This window comes from Drosophila nasuta, chromosome 2R, assembly GCF_023558535.2.
Source record: "Drosophila nasuta strain 15112-1781.00 chromosome 2R, ASM2355853v1, whole genome shotgun sequence".
Lineage (NCBI taxonomy): Eukaryota > Metazoa > Arthropoda > Insecta > Diptera > Drosophilidae > Drosophila > Drosophila nasuta.
Window position 1 is genome coordinate 27,987,273 of NC_083456.1, and position 9,406 is coordinate 27,996,678.

General features: G+C 40.3%; 2 protein-coding genes across 2 annotated transcripts; one reads left to right on the forward strand and one right to left on the reverse strand.

The window, feature by feature from the left end:
- Nucleotides 1–1,503: 1,503 nt before the first annotated feature.
- LOC132786756 (uncharacterized) lies at nt 1,504–3,401 on the reverse strand. Its single transcript, XM_060793391.1, has 6 exons — nt 2,651–3,401; nt 2,432–2,595; nt 2,293–2,381; nt 1,927–2,241; nt 1,719–1,868; nt 1,504–1,664 (listed from the first exon to the last, which is right to left on the reverse strand). Exons 1-6 carry the CDS (start codon nt 3,325–3,327, stop codon nt 1,548–1,550), a joined length of 1,512 nt encoding a protein of 503 aa, XP_060649374.1. The 5' UTR covers nt 3,328–3,401; the 3' UTR covers nt 1,504–1,547.
- A 3,965-nt stretch (nt 3,402–7,366) lies between these two features.
- Nucleotides 7,367–8,636, forward strand: LOC132786679 (PE-PGRS family protein PE_PGRS47). The gene is made up of 3 exons (XM_060793282.1): nt 7,367–7,480; nt 7,559–8,367; nt 8,430–8,636. Exons 1-3 carry the CDS (start codon nt 7,466–7,468, stop codon nt 8,440–8,442), a joined length of 837 nt encoding a protein of 278 aa, XP_060649265.1. The 5' UTR covers nt 7,367–7,465; the 3' UTR covers nt 8,443–8,636.
- Nucleotides 8,637–9,406: the final 770 nt, after the last annotated feature.

Genomic DNA, 9,406 nt, shown 5'->3' on the forward strand with positions numbered 1-9,406 from the left:
GTGCATAAGTGAAGATGGCTGCCCTTAGTGAGTGCTCAAAGCATCTCTGTGTGGATCAATGCAATACTTACTCCCCGTTCGATAGACTCAACAGTTGAGCTATGCTAAGTGGAGTTGCCAACTTAATTAAGGCTTTGGCGCATCAGCTGATGCTTTGATTTGTGACAATCAGATGTTTATTTGCAACTTTGCAACTTTAATTTGCAACTTTAATTTAGACAACTACCTCACAAGCCTTTGCCTTTTGCGTCAGTGGTCTGTGCTGTGTAAATTGCACGCATTACCAGTAAACTATGGTCGAAATTTAACGCAAAACCCAAATGCTTTGCGAGCTCGATAAAGTATACGAAATTGATGGATGGATGGTTGGGGCGGTGGATGGTCTTGAGTATTTTGTGGTTTTACAAAGCAAGCGCCAGACAAGCTGGCGACAGCAAACTGATAAGCTCCTCGCCTCGCCTCGCAAAAGCAGTACTATATCCTTGCTATTAATAGCAAATACTCGACGTACTGCGTTGCAGGACATCGCCACACACTCACACTCACACACTCGCACACTCGCTAACACAAAGTCAAAGCATAAAGCTTGCTTAAATTACAGTACACAAATTTTAGCAAAGCCTTAAAGTTCTATGACTTGAACATTTTTTGTTGTGCTTTTGTATTTATCGTAGCTATTGTTGTTGGTTTTTATTTTTATTCCTTTGCTCATTCTTGCGCCGCCTTGGGGTAATGGGGTGTTGTATGTTTTGGGGGTGTGAAGCGAGGGGTGTCAGCTGCGCTCGTAAATGTTTTACTCATTAGCCATTGCGTGAAAAAACCAATAAACGCCGCTCAGTCCATAACAATTCGTGAGGCGCCGGCAAACGAAATGCAATCAAACCAGAAACTACAATACAGCCAATAACAAAACAAAATATTATATATCATATATATATAAATGCTGTTATGATATGATCATAAAAGCAGAAACAACAGCGTCTAACTCAGCAAACCAATTTGTTGGCGCCCAATAAAAACAATAAAAACAATCAAAGTATTACAAACACTTATTAAAGCCATCGAATTCTATACGGTTCGCTGAATTTTGAGCAATCGATTATGTAGCATTCTTTTTTTTCGGTATGGTTTCTTTCGTATAAGTTATAATTGTGCAAAACTTCTAACTCAACAACATATTAAATATCGATTAGGAGAATTTCTCCTAACAAATAATACCAAAGTACTTAATACTCATTAAACAATGAAGGCAACATGGCTTTTTATTACTTAGAAACATTTCCAAAATGAAGCAAATTTTTTTTTTCATTGAAGTATTTGTTGCAAATTTAAAAAAAAATAAGAATTTTATTTGTATATCCCATATGAGTAGAAATTCTTTTATTTTCCAATCTGAATAGAATATGTTTAATTTATTAATAACAATAATTTCATAATTATAATTTCAACCAAATTCAAAATTTAAGCATATAAAAGTATCAAAATGTAAGCATAGAATTATAAAGATTCCTTGTAAATCATTGGAAATTGAAGTAAATCCACGCTCACTAACTTACAACTTTCTGACTCACACTTTTTTTGTCTTTGTTTTGAGAGTTAGGGATTTCTTTTTTGGAGCCATCCAAAGTTTTTTTCTTTGATTTGCGAGGCACTTCTTCAGATGGCTATTAAAAATTATATATTAGAAGTTAAGAATATCAACACAAATAGGGACTTACAATTTTTTTAATTTCTGCTTTTAATTCTGTTTGAAGTGATTTCTGATCCGCACTTTTTCTTTTCTTCGTTGTTTTTTTGCCAGTAATAGATTTCTTTTTAGGGCCATTCACTGACTTTTTCTTTGATTTGCGATGCGTTTTTATAGTTTCCTATTTAAAAATTAATTCCAAATGAAGAAACTTCTAGAATGAAGTAATCAGGTCTTACCAATTTTGTAATTTCTGCTCTGGATTCTGCTTTTTGTTGTGCAAAAAACTGAAGCATTTCCTCGATTCTAACATGAAACATTCCTACACGTGCTCTGTTACTTACAAGAGTTTGTTGGGCATCTAGCAATTTATGTCGTAAAACTGTTTGCTCGTTTTCAAGGACATTCATTCGCTGCTCATAAGTTTTCTCCATTTCTTGTAGGCGATGTTTTAACTCACTAATCTGTGCATCGTAAGAGGCTTCACGGCATATCGCTAAATATTCGCTTTCTTCGATGTCTTTTTTCACTTTATTAAGTTCTTTAGTAGTTTGCTTAAATGAAGAGAATAAATATATAATTTACTACGTATAAAATTAAGCTACCTCTATACATTTATTTGTATGAATAACAGCTTGATCCACCTGCGCTTGAGTCCAGTTAAGACGATAACGCGCCTCAATTGGAAACACGACTGTAAAACAATATAAATAGTTGTTGCTGTATTTAAATTAAATAGCTTACAATCCTCGTGATTGATTTTTGAGTGCACATCTATCTTTCTAAAGTTACCAGGATCTGCTGAACGTCCCAAAATGCCAATTGCAGTTAAAGCTACATTAAAATGTTCCTTTTCAGTTAGATCCAAAACAGTTGTCACCAGTTCATCAATATCTATTTGAGCATCCCTATAAAGAAGTATTTTTTAATAATATTAAATGAAATCCATAAAGTTATCATTACTTAATCAACATCATGGAGTTCTCACAGATATCTCGCTTGTTTCTCACATCCTTTTGAACTGCAGTGAATAGACGCATAATTTCACAGATATCCACACGAAACTTGTAGCAATTCATATTCCGATTGAGTTCCCTATCGATGGCATCCAAATACGCCACATTCGGCAGATTGAAGCGATTGAAATAGTGTTCCGTCGACCAACTGAATATGTTAAAAGATTTATCCATAGAGACATTAAGACGACACGTGTCATAAAATCGTTTCAAGCGATGCTGAATATTCGTCAGTTCCAAAAGCATAGAAATGTATCCCACAGCGCTGGTCACTCGGTTAAATCGTCCTTTCATCAGCTCAAATATATCTGGTGCAACTATATTAGAGATTCTCGGCTCTGTAGTTCTTTTCTCTGATTTTCTAAGATAGGTGGTCTTTCGATATAGCAACGCATTCCAATTAGTTGGATCAGACAATTCACTCTCTTCAAAGCTCTCATCGGATTTCAAGCTGCCTGTCGCCTCTTCCGATGGTTGATAAGGTTCCAATAGATCTTTAAGAAATGTATCGCGACACTGATCATCAGCTGCAGCTGGTAGAGGAAAAGAATTCAACAGATCTGTTTGCCATTTTTGTATAGCTTTTGGTAAGTTGAATTGAACTGAAGCTGAAATGTCAACCATTATTATTTTGTGATATTTGTTTTTGTAAGATTATTGTGACATATTGTTGTTGACTGTTGACTGAAAATAATTCGAATTTTACACAACAAATTCAAGAGCTGAGAAAGAGTGCAAAAAAAAAAACACATTAACAACAAATATTTTTGTGTCAACAGTTTTCATTGTTTCGGCATGCACAGCAAATGGCTTGCAGCTAAATTGTGACACCATGTTCAATGATTTATTGTGAATTAAATGCGGTTTAACACTGTGGTCTCTATACTCTCTCGAATACATGCGAATGTAATAAGTTCACCCGCCAGAGTTATTGATGACTTTGTCGACACTACGCAGCGTAAGAGAGAGAGAGAGAGAGAGAGAAGCGAGACTGCATATTGTGACAGCTGTAACGACACTTGCCCCAGTCAAATGTGGTTCGGAGGGGGGAAAGGGCATTTGTAGCTTGTGTCGCACACACATGTGGTTGGCAGTCAAAGTTCAGCTCGGTTGTGGCTATTATTTGTGTGGTGTCAGCATCTCTCGTGTACATGTTGTACGAGTATTTTTATAAGCATCATAAATCATAGCACTTGGCTTATTTAAAAAGGTGAACAACAAATGCACTGCAAATGCGAAATGTCAACTTTTTGGAGCTGGAAGGGAAGCTTATAGTAGTTTAATGGACTGTCCAAAAATAGATAGTGATAATCCCACACACACTCTCGAGGCTTTCAAGCTGTGTGCGAAGTGCTCTTCAATGTATTCATTTAAGCTAGTAAATAATCTTTATTCATTTTGCGTTCAAGTGCTTGAATGTTTGAAATCAATAAAGTAAATATTTCTCAATCCTGAACTGTGCTCATTGAATGTTAATACTTTTCATTAGCACTATAATTTCACAGTTATTTTTCATTTGAAGCACTCTTCAGATTTATAATTGTAAATGGCGCACTTTTGATTCTTTTCAGTGTTGCCACTTTAATTAGATATCACTCTCTCTCTCTGATTCAAGCGTTGTAATCAATGAATTGACAATTGAGGTCATGTGCTATACTCTAATTAAATATCCTAGTTACAGCAGCTGCACGAAGTGCTTGCTGTTCATTCGTGTGTGTGGCTGTCTCTCTGTCTGTCTGTCTGCACATTGAACATTCAACATCACGCATACGCCACATTGCTCATTACGCATTCGCCCAGTTGTAATCATTTCTGTAAACTGTTTTCGATCTGTACATCCTGCGGTCGCTCAACCTCCCTCTCAGCGAAGCATATGCGAGGCACGTATAAACCTTTTTTCTTTTTTGTTGTGCGTTGTGCTCTGTGTTGTAATTGTGGTTTGGTGGGTAGGGAGACACTTGGTGTTGAGGGGTGAGCACTGGCGCTCAGAATCGACAGCAACTGCGTCAAGTTGACTTGCCTGTCTGTCTGTCTGCTAACAAATGGAAGCGAATGGTGAAGCTCTAGCAAAACTATTTATATGCGGCTTCCACCGTTTCAACATTCAACATCCAACATCTAACGCCCATCCCAAGGCGTGTCTAGGGGTGTGGCGCAGGGAGCGGCCAGGATGTGTGTGTGTGTGTGTGTGAATGAATGAGCGAGGGTCTCAACAACAGCTATTTATGGGGGGCAGCACTGCTTCGTTGTTGTTTTTTTGTTGTTGTCTGCGGCCCGTCGATTGGCGCCTCTGTTTTGATTAATAGCGTCGTCGTTCAGGCAGCTCCACCTTGGACATTGGTCACTCTCCCTCTTCTCTCGCTCTCTCTCTTGGGCGAGGAATATTTGCAATGCCAGCAGAAAATAACAAAAATGAGGAATCTCAGTTAACTTTGCTTTGCAGTAAAGCAGACAACGTTAGCATATTTTTACGTGCCAGTCGCGTTCCAAAAACTCGCTGTACTAATTGGCTGCAACTTTGTTTTGCCGACGTAACTAGCTAAATGGCTAACTAGCTTCGCTCCTCGCCAGCTTTGCTGCCATCCTTTAGGCACACACACGCTGCGTCTTTTTATCAGCTGGAGCCACACGCACAAACAATTTACTCGCAGACTCCAGCTTCATTCCCACTCCCAGCGTCCCAACTGCGTCCCTTCCTCCCGTGCTTGGTGCTGTGAATAATGTGCTGGGTTTTGTAGCTAAATGTTAAGGACGATAACGAGGACGAGCATGATGATGGTAATGGCCTCGTTGCCTTGCCTTGTCTCCTTCTTTGTTATTGTTGTTGTTGTTGCTGTTGTTCTTTGCGCTTGTTGGCTTAATTGATTTAGTCGAAGCTGCACAGAGTTTAATAGTTGCTCATCATTTATGTGGAGCCGCACAGAGTAGAAGAGTCAACAAGACAACAGCAGCTTGCAGCTAACAGCTAACAGCGTACAGTGTTGGCCCCCAATGACGGGCACTTAATATACGCCACCACTGTGTTACACATTTGACACGCGACGTTGAGTATACACAAGTGTAAAAATAAAAATAAAACAGTAACTGAAACCGAAACCGGTTAGGTAGCTCCTCAAACGCCACTTTGCATCCAACACAAGCCGCAAGCAAGCTCTCAGCTCTCGCATGCAATCGAGCCCGGCTATTGAGTCAACGACGCCAACACCATTATGACCATTATGCAGCCAACTAACAACTGCATGCTTGGCGGATGGTGGCTGCTGGGGGATCGAGTCACCTCGCAGAGTTTGGATTCTTGACTGCGGGCGCATGGCCATGAATGGCATCTTATCTTGTTGGCTGCCATGGCTGACAGCTCGCTCGCTGCTGCTGCAGCAAAGTAGGAAAGCATTTTAATTATTTACTAGCTGATCAAGGCGAATATTTCAAGAATCTGCATTATATAATACCACAAACAGTGTTGCTAAACTGCACATATGCGACAGCTGTGTACGCTATATATTATTTAAATTTTAATTTGCTAAATCACTTTGAAAATATTATAAGCAAAATCCATTTCAAATCTGCTTACATATTTAATAGAAAAGTAATCGATTTAAAAAATATGAAAAAAAAGATGGATAGAAAACAAGATATATAATATTAATATAATTCTCCACTGTCGAGAGTATATTAAGTATACGACTCATGCTCATATTAAGTATACGATTAAATTCGAAATAATTTAAAGCACCTGGAAATAAGTTATAATGTTCTTAACTGCCTCAACACATTACTACACTTTAAAAATAATGCCCCATCACAACAAACCCTTAACAGCGAAATTATTTTTTCTTTAATTAAGTTCAATCACGTTAATTGCATATTTAAGATAGCTGCCGAATTTTTTGCGTCAAAGAAGGTGGGGCAGTTGAGCACATTATTCCCAACAATAAATCAAAAAGTGTTGCACTTAGAGAAACCATTATGGTCTTGAGATTTTGGCAGATATCTTAAAGATATTTGGAATATATATTTATATTATACTATATTATTACAAAATGATTGCATATTTACATGTATATTTTTATTTTAAATAAAATATTATGTTCTCGAATTAACATCTTAAAATTTTAATCAATTTTTTGCAAATTAATGATACATAAAACTAACGAATAACAAAGAAAAAGTTGTACCAAAAAGCTATACTAACGAATTTAACAAGATACCATTTTTGCCTCCCTCTTACATTGATAATATAAAGGTTTATTTACTGTACTTACTTTAATAAAATATAAATATTTGCAATACTATCACAATACACTTTGTATACCTGAAGTTAGAATTGTAGCGAACTCAGCAACCGATCAAGCGGATGAACTGCATCCCAGACTCAATGTGTCATGGCTTGATTTAACTGCGTATTTGATCGGACGAGTATCGATCTTATTTATAGTATGTGTATTACATATTATTAATACTATAATAGTTTGTTGTATTGTAATTGTTGTACTCTAAGGTGCATTTTGCTCTAATTAACATCGGTGGCAATTGATTTATGCAGTTCGATGCTGCTGCCATTTATAGGCAACGCTGCTGCTCTGCTGCTTGAAGCTGAAGCTGAAGCTGCTTTTCAATTAATCATCAGCAAACTTATTGCGTATATAAACAACTCTAGGGCGTTGCCAATTCAGTCAGTTGGACAATACTCTCAGTCGAGCACGGACTCACCGAAACAAACACACACAAAAGACGGAAAAGGGATAAAGAAATTGCTGCAGAAATGCGAACAACAGCGGTAAATATGCAATGGACTGTGATATTTATGAATGCTGCTTGCAAGCGAATCAATTGACTGTATTTTGTATGCCAACAGTTGCTGAGCCTGCTGGGCCTGATGCTGTGCAACATCGATGGCAGCGTGGTACCGTTGCCGGTGGCATTGCCAACGCCATTGGCTGGCACATACCTGCTGCCACAACCGGGTCCTGTGCTCTTGCTAGTCCAACCACCACCACCACCGCCCGAGGATGATGGCAGCTACAAGCCACCGATTCCACCAGCTGATGGCAGCTGGTCACCCCAACCCGGCTTAGAGGGCGAATATGTCGAGGCCTCGACTTCAGATGCCAGCTTAACGGATGCTTCGCTGGTCGTGGACAGCTCCTCAGCCGCTGTCGCCGCTCTTGATGAGAAGTTGCTTATTGATGCCTCTGCATCAGCTGCAGCTGAGGCCGCGGCTGCAGCTGCTGCTGCGGCTGCTGCAGCTGGAGGCGCTGGAGGTGGTGGTGGCGGCGGTGCTGGACAGGCAGGACAACCCGGCGGCTTGTTGGGCGGTGCTGGCGGCGCAGGTGGAGCTGGAGGCGGTGGAGCTGCTGGTGGTGGTGGCGCTGGCGGTGGCGGTGGAGGCGGTGGAACTTTGACATCCGGCACGAGCGGACAAAGTGGACAGCCAGGTGGCCCAAGTCCTGCTGGCGCACAACCGGATGGTGAAGATGGCGCCGATGGCGCTGATGGACCCGATGGACCGGATGGCTCGAAGGGCGGCAAAGGAGGCAAGGGCGGTCAAGGTGCACGCAATGGCGCCGGCGGCGGTGGCGGAGCTGGTGGCGCTGCGCCACAAGCAGCGCCCGTAGCTGTGCTGCTTCCGGCACCTGTTTGGCCACTGCCGGAACATAATTTGATGTAAGTTGAAAGCGTGGATGAACATTGATTGAATTATAAGACTAATTTGCCTCGCTTTGCAGCACCGATTTTTAAGATGCCTGCCAGATGTACCAGATGCCAATTGCCAGTTAGTGTTGTAAGCCAACGTTTAGCCTTAGGTCTAGTCAATGTGTCAGCTAACCAGCAAGCGAATATTAAAATTCGAAAACGCAAGTTTCGGTCTTGTATAGTACACTCTAATAGTGCACGCAATTAAAGCACGTTACAGTGGCAGCCATAAATCTCTATCTCTGTGTGCACTATTCGCAAACTGGGCCAACCAACTGGCCAAAAACTTTTAGCCTAGTCGCAACAGCAGCTGCTGCACACAGATTCCTATTTCCTTTCGCTCTGTCTCTGTCTCTCTTTCTCTTTCTCTTTGCACATTACTCTTTGGGTCTCTTGCACTCGCCTGGCGTTGACTTCACTCCCGGAAGGCGAGCGAACGCAACGTCGCTGGAGCAATTTAAACTTTTGTCAAATAACAATAAATAAGCTTGTCGTACATGTGTGACCACAACTGAGCAGAAGTCCGAGCATTTGTTATTATTACCCTTGTTATCGCTGTTGCTGCTGTTGTTGTTGTTGTTGTTGTTGTTGTTGTTGTTGTTGTTGTTGTTGTTGCCTGTTTGTTATGCATAATTTTATGTCATATTAATGTGGCCAGAAAAGCTTTTGACAGCAGAGAGCTTGCCAATGCTCGAGTGCTCTGCAAATGAGCCGCATTTTATGCATATGCCTAAAAGTAGGCAACACAAATTGTCGATTCATTTACATGCCACTCAACCTAATTTGCCCAAACTGAAAGAGAGTGAGAGAGCGCTAGAGAGGAAGAGAAGTGGGAAAACACACATTAAATTGACAGTTTTTGGTAATGTTATCATGGCTTTAACTTTATCGCTGACATCTGGTTAGCAACACTCTATGCTGGAACGGAAACTCACGTTCTGCTAAAAGTGCAGAGAGAGCACAAGGCACACAAATCAATTTGACAGCTAAAGTTGCAACTTTTGTGAGC

Coding starts and splice junctions, on each gene's coding strand:
- LOC132786756 (XM_060793391.1), bottom strand. CDS start 3,327: ATGGTTGACATTTCAGCTTCAGTTCAATTCAACTTACCAAAAGCTATA. Junction 2,242..2,292: donor ATACAAATAAATGTATAGAG/GTAGCTTAATTT, acceptor TCTTCATTTAAG/CAAACTACTAAAGAACTTAA. Junction 1,869..1,926: donor GAGCAGAAATTACAAAATTG/GTAAGACCTGAT, acceptor ATTTTTAAATAG/GAAACTATAAAAACGCATCG.